Source organism: Salvelinus namaycush, unplaced genomic scaffold (assembly GCF_016432855.1).
Source record: "Salvelinus namaycush isolate Seneca unplaced genomic scaffold, SaNama_1.0 Scaffold99, whole genome shotgun sequence".
Classification (NCBI taxonomy): domain Eukaryota; kingdom Metazoa; phylum Chordata; class Actinopteri; order Salmoniformes; family Salmonidae; genus Salvelinus; species Salvelinus namaycush.
In genome coordinates this window covers 77501-87500 of record NW_024061741.1, presented here as the reverse complement: position 1 = coordinate 87500, position 10000 = coordinate 77501, and the positions used below count along the sequence as shown (strand labels likewise).

The 10000-nt window shown below is 43.4% G+C and overlaps 2 protein-coding genes across 2 annotated transcripts in view; both read left to right on the top strand.

Moving 5' to 3' along the window:
• LOC120043656 overlaps positions 1-6147 on the top strand; it is a 7819-nt gene extending 1672 nt beyond the window's left edge. Inside the window, exons 3-10 of the mRNA XM_038988209.1 lie at positions 3361-3448; positions 3710-3989; positions 4443-4558; positions 4700-5051; positions 5148-5179; positions 5291-5346; positions 5427-5641; positions 5831-6147. Of these exons, the coding sequence (XP_038844137.1) occupies positions 3361-3448; positions 3710-3989; positions 4443-4558; positions 4700-5051; positions 5148-5179; positions 5291-5346; positions 5427-5641; positions 5831-6147 (1456 nt within the window). The remainder of the gene's footprint in view (positions 1-3360; positions 3449-3709; positions 3990-4442; positions 4559-4699; positions 5052-5147; positions 5180-5290; positions 5347-5426; positions 5642-5830) is intronic.
• Positions 6148-7701: 1554 nt separating this feature from the next.
• Positions 7702-10000, top strand: part of LOC120043669 (caspase recruitment domain-containing protein 8-like) — a 2948-nt gene continuing 649 nt past the window's right edge. Inside the window, exons 1-2 of the mRNA XM_038988220.1 lie at positions 7702-7825; positions 9313-10000. The exon at positions 9313-10000 is cut by the window's right edge and continues 649 nt beyond it. Of these exons, the coding sequence (XP_038844148.1) occupies positions 7732-7825; positions 9313-9629 (411 nt within the window). The 5' untranslated portion in view covers positions 7702-7731 and the 3' untranslated portion in view covers positions 9630-10000. The remainder of the gene's footprint in view (positions 7826-9312) is intronic.

Below are 10000 nucleotides of genomic sequence, written 5' to 3'. Positions count from 1 at the left end.
TGGTCTCACAAGGGGTCTGAGGATCTCATCTCGGTACCTAATGGCAGTCAGGCTACCTCTGGAGGGCTGTGCGGCCCCCCAAAGAAATGCCACCCCACACCATGACTGACCCACCGCCAAACCGGTCATGCTGGAGGATGTTGCAGGCAGCAGAACGTTCTCCACGGCGTCTCCAGACTCTGTCACGTCTGTCACATGTGCTCAGTGTGAACCTGCTTTCATCTGTGAAGAGCACAGGGCGCCAGTGGCGAATTTGCCAATCTTGGTGTTCTCTGGCAAATGCCAAACGTCCTGCACGGTGTTGGGCTGTAAGCACAACCCCCACCTATGGACGTCGGGCCCTCATACCACCCTCATGGAGTCTGTTTCTGACCGTTTGAGCAGACACATGCACATTTGTGGCCTGCTGGAAGTCATTTTGCAGGGCTCTGGCAGTGCTCCTCCTGCTCCTCCTTGCACAAAGGCGGAGGTAGCGGTCCTGCTGCTGGGTTGTTGCCCTCCTACGGCCTCCTCCACGTCTCCTGATGTACTGGCCTGTCTCCTGGTAGTGCCTCCATGCTCTGGACATTACGCTGACAGACACAGCAAACCTTCTTGCCACAGCTCGCATTGTTGTGCCATCCTGGATGAGCTGCACTACCTGAGCCACTTGTGTGGGTTGTAGAGTCCGTCTCATGCTACCACTAGAGTGAAAGCACCGCCAGCATTCAAAAGTGACCAAAACATCAGCCAGGAAGCATAGGAACTGAGAAGTGGTCTGTGGTCACCACCTGCAGAACCACTCCTTTATTGGGGGTGTCTTGCTAATTGCCTATAATTTCCACCTGTTGTCTATTCCATTTTCACAACAGCATGTGAAATTTATTGTCAATCAGTGTTGCTTCCTAAGTGGACAGTTTGATTTCACAGAAGTGTGATTGACTTGGAGTTACATTGTGTTGTTTAAGTGCTCCCTTTATTTTTTTGAGCAGTGTATTTACATTAAAAACCAAACTTGTCAGAGTTTTCCAGTCATTCCAATAATGTTATACCCCTTGATGTTCAAAAATAGGACTTGGAAATATGGAAGTACAGATTAGCCAAATTGTTTTACCTGAGCATGACCCCAAAACTAAGGACTTAGCCAGCCTACTCTGTTGTTTATGATGTTGTTGTCATGGAGAACTGATTGGGCTCATTGATTCTAGTTGAGAAATAAATGCTGCTCTCATGGAATGGCATGTTTTACCAAGAGTGTGCAAAGCTGTCATCAAGGCAAAGGGTCGCTACTTTGAAAATATATTATAATAAAATATATTTTGATTTGTTCACTACATGATTCCTTCTGTGTTATTTCATAGTTTTGATGTCTTCACTATTATTCTACAATGTAGAAAATAGTACAAATAAAGAAAAACCCTTGAATGAGTAGGTGTGACCAAACATTTGACTGGTACTGTATATATCATATATCCAAAATGGATGTAGCATCTACAAGTTGCCCCTTTAAGCCTATCAAAAGTTTTAGCAAAAAAAGCCTCACTTTTATTCCATAGGCTGGTATCCACACTATGCAGCTGTTGCAAGAGTGCATTTTTCAGCTTAAACTTCTTGAATTCAACCATTATTGGGTTCAAATACACATTTAGATTTGTGAACATCCATCCACAACAACCACAATCCATAAGGTAAATGAGAGAGCAGCAGTGTGATTCACATCAATGCGCTATGTAGATCAATATTAAGTGATATCCGTATCGCCATCATCCTTACCTCGCAGCGTTTATTCAAGTTTGATACTGACAGCAGTCGCACCATTGGAAGACGTAGCTTGGACTGTAGCTTACAAAAACTTATTCCTGTTCTTTTCCCGCGATCCATCAAACAGATTTGGTGTGTCATCATAGTGGTCTCTGATTTGTGGTCAGACTCGCTCAGGTGGAACAAACTTAAACTTGCGCCTTTTTTCAATGCTGATTTAAATGTCATTGAGATAACAGAGAAGTGTCAAAGAGTTTTTCCGCAAACAACATATTTTTATCATTCATAATAATAGAGGCACCCCAGGTGTAATTCACGTTCTGTATTAGTCTATTCTCTACCGGTAAAGAAGAGGACTGGACACGTCTCAGAGCCTGGTTCCTCTCTAGGTTTCTTCCTCAGTTCCTGCCTTTCTAGGGAGTTTCTTCCCAGTCACTGTGATTCTACATCTGCATTGCTGCTGCTTGGGGTTTCAGGCTGTGTTTCTGTACAGCTCTTTGTGACAACTGCTGATTTAAAAAGGACTTTATTATAAAATACATTTGATTGATTTTCTATAGACACTGGTAACATTGAATATATGAGTCTTCTGGTGCTGGAGAGATAATCAACTTTAAAAGTGGTGAATTGACCCTCTAACATCTCTTCTATACCTCTATTACATCATCCTCATGAACTGACTGAAATGAATGTAGAACAGTGTAGTGACCACAGCATGTGGTGGTGGTGTAGGGGAACAGAACAGTGTAGTGATCACAGCATGTGGTGGTGGTGTAGAGGAACAGAACAGTGTAGTGACCACAGCATGTGGTGGTGGTGTAGGGGAACAGAACAGTGTAGTGACCACAGCATGTGGTGGTGGTGTAGGGAACAGAACAGTGTAGTGACCACAGCATGTGGTGGTGGTGTAGGGGAACAGAACAGTGTAGTGACCACAGCATGTGGTGGTGCTGTAGGGGAACAGAACAGTGTAGTGACCACAGCATGTGGTGGTGGTGTAGAGGAACAGAACAGTGTAGTGACCACAGCATGTGGTGGTGCTGTAGGGGAACAGAACAGTGTAGTGACCACAGCATGTGGTGGTGGTGTAGAGGAACAGAACAGTGTAGTGACCACAGCATGTGGTGGTGGTGTAGGGGAACAGAGCAGTGTAGTGACCACAGCATGTGGTGGTGGTGTAGGGGAACAGAACAGTGTAGTGACCACAGCATGTGGTGGTGGTGTAGGGGAACAGAACAGTGTAGTGACCACAGCATGTGGTGGTGGTGTAGGGGAACAGAGCAGTGTAGTGACCACAGCATGTGGTGGTGGTGTAGGGGAACAGAACAGTGTAGTGACCACAGCATGTGGTGGTGGTGTAGGGGAACAGAACAGTGTAGTGACCACAGCATGTGGTGGTGTAGAGGAACAGAACAGTGTAGTGACCACAGCATGTGGTGGTGGTGTAGGGGAACAGAACAGTGTAGTGACCACAGCATGTGGTGGTGGTGTAGGGGAACAGAACAGTGTAGTGACCACAGCATGTAGTGGTGGTGTAGGGGAACAGAACAGTGTAGTGACCACAGCATGTGGTGGTGGTGTAGGGGAACAGCACAGTGAGTGACTGTTTCCTGTGTCCAGGTTGACCCTGTCTGGAGAGAAGTGTCGTAGTCGGGAGACTGAGATCTCTAGGCTGAAGGGGAACCTGGAGGTGCTGAATGTGGGAAAGGTAAGACTAGTAGCCATGTCTAAAGTCAATGTGAGCAAACCACATACAGTAGATCACAGTATTCTCTGAAGACACTGCAGTGTGTGTGTGTGTTAAAGTTCCTAATGTAATCTATTTCATGATGATATGAGAATGAGATATTGAGAGACCAGTAGAAAGATTCTAGTACATCTAAACAATATTAATATATTCATGTTCTTTATTTTATTTCAGTAGTCAGTATTTCTATTCTCTTATATCTTATCATCTTTGTTATTTTAGAGACCCTTCATGTTGGATGTTCCAGCTCTGCTGCTGACCACTCTGGAGGAGCTCACTGAAGAACAGCTGAATACATTTCAGTTTTACCTGACTTGTGGCCAGCTGCCTGGCTGTTCTCCCATCCCATGGAGCCATATGTGGCTAGGTGGCAGACAGATCAAAGTGAATCAGATGGTGGAGAGATACGGCCCTGAGGGAGCTGTGGGGAACACACTCTGGATCCTTAGGAGGATGAAGCTGAATGATCTGGCAGAGAAGTTACAGAGAGATCACACTAGAGGTAACATAACAACAATGTACATCAATCTATACATCACCATCACAGTCCAGAGAAGTTAGAGAGGGATCACACTAGAGGTAACATAGCCAGAATGTACATCAATCTATACATCACCATCACAGTCCAGAGAAGTTAGAGAGGGATCACACTAGAGGTAACATAACAACAATGTACATCAATCTATACATCACCATCACAGTCCAGAGAAGTTCGAGAGATATCACAGTAGAGGTAACACAGCCAGACGATAGATTTATCATTACACACTCAGATCTGGGATATTGAGTGATAGAGATTCACACAAAGATCCCGCACAGCCTGTTGACTGTTTCTTAATAACTGACTATTACACTAGCCTGTTGGTATGTTAACCAGCTAACAACACGTTAAACTCTCTCTTTCCCTCTTTTCACTTTACACTTTTTTTCTCTCTCTTTTTGATGACCCCTGCAGAAAAGAAAATGATAACAATTAATGAACCATCCAGGCCTGGTCTAGTTTCTAGGGGTGAAAAGATTGAGGATTGTGTCCCACTGACTGGCAGAGCCCGGACCATCATCAAACATAAGGTGCCTGATTGTCCCTGCCCTTCTCACTGCTGCCATGGTGACCAACATGTTCACAATAGAACATAAGACAGGTCAAATTAACATAGAACATGTTGCTATTATAGAAGTATGTCTCTATCTATTCTGTTGATTTGAATCTAGAAAACCCCAAAGCTGGAGATGGACTTTTCAACCATCCTAGGGAGCCAACTGAAGATGGCTAACAGTCTCAACACAGAGGTATCTGTGAAAACCCAGGAGAACACCCAGGAGAACACCCAGGGGAACACCCAGAGAACACCCAGGGGAACACCCAGGGGAACACCCAGGGGAACACCCAGGGGAACACCCAGGAGAACACCCAGAGAACACCCAGGAGAACACCCAGGGGAACACCCAGGAGAACACCCAGGGGAACACCCAGGGGAACACCCAGGAGAACACCCAGAGAACACCCAGGAGAACACCCAGGAGAACACCCAGAGGATGGGTGAGGAGTTGGGAAGAGAAAGGGGTAACAGCTATACAGTAACATCGTAATCTGGAACAATGATGAAGTTGAAGTTGTATAGAAAAACATGATGATTGATGTTTATCTGGTTCTCTTTAGATTCTCCTCTCCTCTTGGATCACCATCACATGGTAAGACCCTCACTGGACTGAGAGAAAGACTTAAATTAGAATGTGCTTTCTTTCAAAACTATTCTTCATAGTATTGGTTGAATTACAGTATCTATTGTTTCTACATTTTAGAGTTCTCCAGATGAATTTACACCTGAAATCCATGATCAGGACAACAGGGAATACTGGTAACTTGATATATTTAATGTTTGTCATTGGTAGTTTGTATAAAACCTTAAATCCAGGAAAAGCCTTGTTTGTTCTACAGGTTCCAGTGCCCCAGTGCAGGTCTGTTCCAGTGCAGTGTAACAGGCCTGGTGTTTAGGATGGAGGGAGAGGGAGAGGTGCTCTATAGGACTGTCCACTGGAACAGGAGGCTTCTATCCCAGAATGGCAAGAGGCCTGCAGGACCCCTGTTCAAGTTTACATGCCTTAATGGGTCTGTCTGTCAACTACACCTCCCCCACTGTGAGATCTACAATAGTGAGTAATAATATCATGAAGGGTTAATTTCACTTTTCATGTTTCAGGACTCTTCTGAAAGAACATATTCTCATTATTTGCTTATTTATTTACTAATTATTGTGTATTTTATTTTCTGCTTTAATCTCAGCATTGTTATGTTTGTCTTGTTGGTCAGAGACAGCTCTAAATGTTATCTTTCTTTCCTAGAGGGTGGATGTCACTTCCTGTCTGTAGCCCATGTGACTGATGACATTGAGTTTATCCCTCCTCTTGAGATAACAGAAACACACATCATAATAAACATCAGTGGATTCTCTGCTTATGGAAACGTCAAGGATGAAGACTCTCCCACCGTTCCTATAAGAGCACTTGTCTTGTTGTTCTACAAACCCCCAGTTGTTCCTAAAAAGAGGTCCATCCTGAATGTGTTGTTGCTTCCCAGAAATGTTGTGATCAGGGAGGTAAGACCATCTGAAATGTCAACTCTACTTTGGCTGAATTCAATCAAGCACACAGGACATTAAACCATGAATTAATGTTTTGTTAATGTTATTGCTTGGACAATGTTTTCTGATTTAAACAAATAATAATGTGATTTTGTGAAAACAAGGTGCAGGAGGAGTGGAAAAGAAGGAATGGAGACAAATACATCTATATTGAAACAAATTCTCACTGCCAACTAACTCCAAATCAAAAATACAACCTCTCCACAGATCTTACAGATGAATATCTAATTCAACCAAAGGTGATATCTGAGCTAGAGAGAGAAGAGACATTGTTTGCATATGCAAATTATCTTATGATGATGTCACTTTTATATATTTAATTATTATATCATTGATAGACTAACACTTTATCTTTCTACCAGGATGCAGAATTTGTGGATTTTGAATCCTATGAAAACTACATCCCAACATTTCAGTTGTTCATACAAACTGTTGTTGAGCAAGTTAATCTTCTTCTGAAAGAAAATGGTGGTGAAGAATCTGTCTGGGAAAGACTTGTCTGGCTTCCAGGTAACACAAAGTGGTAGTAGTAGTAGTAGCAATACTAGCAGTAGTGGTAGTAGTAGTGGTGGTGGTAGTAGTGATGGTGGGAGTAATGGTGGTGGTAGTAGTAGCAGTAGCAGTAGTAGTAGTAGTAGTAGTGGTGGTGGTGGGGGTAGTAGTAGTGGTGGTGGTGGTAGTAGCAGTAGTAGTAGTGGTGGTGGTGGTAGCAGTAGTAGTAGTAGTAGTGGTGGTAGTGGTAGTAGTGGTGGTGGTATTAGTAGTAGTGGTGGTGGTAGTGGTAGTAGTGGTGGTGGTATTAGTAGTAGTAGTAGTAGTGGTGGTGGTAGTAGTGGTGGTAGTAGTAGTAGTGGTGGTAGTAGTAGCAGTAGTGGTAGTGGTGGTAGTAGTAGCAGTAGTGGTAGTAGTAGTAGTAGTGGTGGTAGCAGCAGTAGTAGTAGTGGTAGTAGTAGTAGTAGTAGCAGTAGTAGTAGTAGCAGTAGTAGTAGTATGAGGGGTAGTGGTGGTGGTAGTAGTAGTGGTGGTGGTGGTAGTGGTGGTAGTAGTAGTGGTAGTGGTGGTAATAGTAGCAGTAGTGGTAGTGGTGGTAGTAGTAGTAGCAGTAGTAGTAGCAGTAGTAGTAGTAGGAGGGGTAGTGGTGGTGGTATTAGTAGTGGTGGTGGTGGTAGTGGTGGTGGTGGTAGTGGTAGTAGTGGTGGTGGTAGTAGCGGTAGTGGTGGTGGTTGTAGTGGTAGTAGTGGTGGTGGTGGGGGTAGTAGTAGTAGTGGTGGTGGTAGTAGTGGTGGTGGTGGTAGTGGTGGTAGCGGTAGTAGTAGTGGTGGTAGTAGTGGTGGTAGCGGTAGTGGTGGTGGTGGTAGTAGTGGTGGTGGTAGTAGTGGTGGTAGTAGTGGTGGTAGTAGTAGTGGTAGTAGTGGTAGTGGTGGTAGTGGTAGTAGTGGTAGTGGTGGTGGTGGTAGTGGTGGTGGTGGTGGTAGTAGTAGTAGTGGTGGTCGTTTTCTTTTTTTTTCTTTTCTTTTTTTACCTTTATTTTATCAGGGAGTCATACTGAGGCCAAGGTCTCTTTTACAGATGAGCCCTGAATTAAAACATATATTATATCATATGATTATGGTTGGTTATAATGAACGTACCTTTTATCAGGTAGTAAAACATCTCTTTTCATCCTCAGCCTCACCAACAGATGTCACCTCTACAGGTACTGTTGACCTTCCACTGACATTCATCACCATTATAAACCTCTCAATAACAAACTAGAGATTCATCACCATTATTAACCTCTCAATAACAAACTAGAGATTCATCACTATTATAAACCTCACTAACAAACTAGAGATTCACCACCATTATAAACCTCTCAATAACAAACTAGAGATTCACCACCATTATAAACCTCTCAATTACAAACTAGAGATTCATCACCATTATAAACCTCTCAATAACAAACTAGAGATTCATCACCATTATAAACCTCTCAATAACAAACTAGAGATTCATCACCATTATAAACCTCAATAACAAACTAGAGATTCACCACCATTATAAACCTCAATAACAAACTAGAGTTTCACCACCATTATAAACCTCTCAATAACAAACTAGAGATTCACCACCATTATAAACCTCTCAATAACAAACTAGAGATTCACCACCATTATAAACCTCTCAATAACACACTAGAGATTCACCACCATTATAAACCTCTCAATAACACACTAGAGATTCACCACCATTATAAACCTCTCAATAACAAACTAGAGATTCACCACCATTATAAACCTCTCAATAACACACTAGAGATTCATCACCATTATAAACCTCAATAACACACTAGAGATTCATCACCATTATAAACCTCTCAATAACAAACTAGAGATTCACCACCATTATAAACCTCTCAATAACAAACTAAAGATTCACCACCATTATAAACCTCAATAACAAACTAGAGATTCACCACCATTATAAACCTCTCAATAACAAACTAAAGATTCACCACCATTATAAACCTCAATAACACACTAGAGATTCATCACCATTATAAACCTCTTGTAAAGCCTGGGTGTCGGAGTGTGAAGTCAAAAGCGCAGGAAACAGCAGGTGCAATTACAAATGTTCTTTAATGAACACGGACAAACTAGGCCACCCTACTAACACACTGGGTGTACTTCTAAACCAACCCCAAACACGGGGGAAACGAACACAGTCCAGTAAACACGTAGCACAAACCAACACCACTACTTACTAACAAACAATCCCGCACAAAGAAACGTGCGGGCCGGCTGACTAATAAGCCCAACTAATTAACCCTAATACAAAACAGGTGAACCCAATAAACACATAGGGAGGGGGAGAAAAGGATCAGTGGCAGCTAATAGGCCGGTGACGACGACCGCCGAACGCCACCCGAACGGGAAGGAGAGCCTGCCTCGGTCGAAGTCGTGACACCTCTCAATAACAAACTAGACATTCACCACCATTATAAACCTCTCAATTCAACTAGAGATTCATCACTATTATAAACCTCTCAATAACAAACTAGAGATTCATCACCATTATAAACCTCTCAATAACAAACTAGAGATTCATCACCATTATAAACCTCTCAATAACAAACTAAAGTTAATCCTAGACAGTATCTTATCATCTTAGACAGGGTTTTAATACATCATTTCCCCCTCCCAGTTTCAGCTGTTTCCCCTGCAGCCCCTCCTGCCAACCCCTCTGCCCCCCCTGTTGGGGCCTTCATCAGAAGACACAGAATGTCTCTAGAGACTCGCCTGGGACTCTTACAGCCCTTATTCCTGCGTCTCCAGGATCGTGGGGTTCTGATTGACGAGGAGAGGGAGGAGGTGGTCAGTAAATCCACCAAGACCCTACAGAACCAAGCCCTGCTGGACATGGTGGTAAAGAAGGGGGCTCGCGCCCAGAAACACTTCTACCAGGTCCTGAAGGAAGTAGATCCCTGCCTGGTCGAAGACCTGGAAGAGCAGACAGTCTGAGACAGGTAGCCATGGATACAACAGCATCAGGATATATTATATCACTATACTAATACATGCTCTGAAAGAGACAGACAGACAGAGGTAGCCATGGATACCACCTCACAACCTCAGAAGATATCAAAACATTTATCAGAGACAGAGAGCAGCACTTTGAGGAGGAGCCATCCTGACCAGAGGTGGTTGGTGTGTAACGTGATTGGACACCATTCTCACCAGCACTCCCATCAGTCTGTAGTTTACTATACAAGCCCCAGGTCTCAGGCAAGGTGACATCACTGAGGCTACTGTCTACCAGACAACCTACCTGTGTTACTCTGGTACACTGGCTGCAGACTACAAGATGAATGAATTTCTATCTGGAACATGGT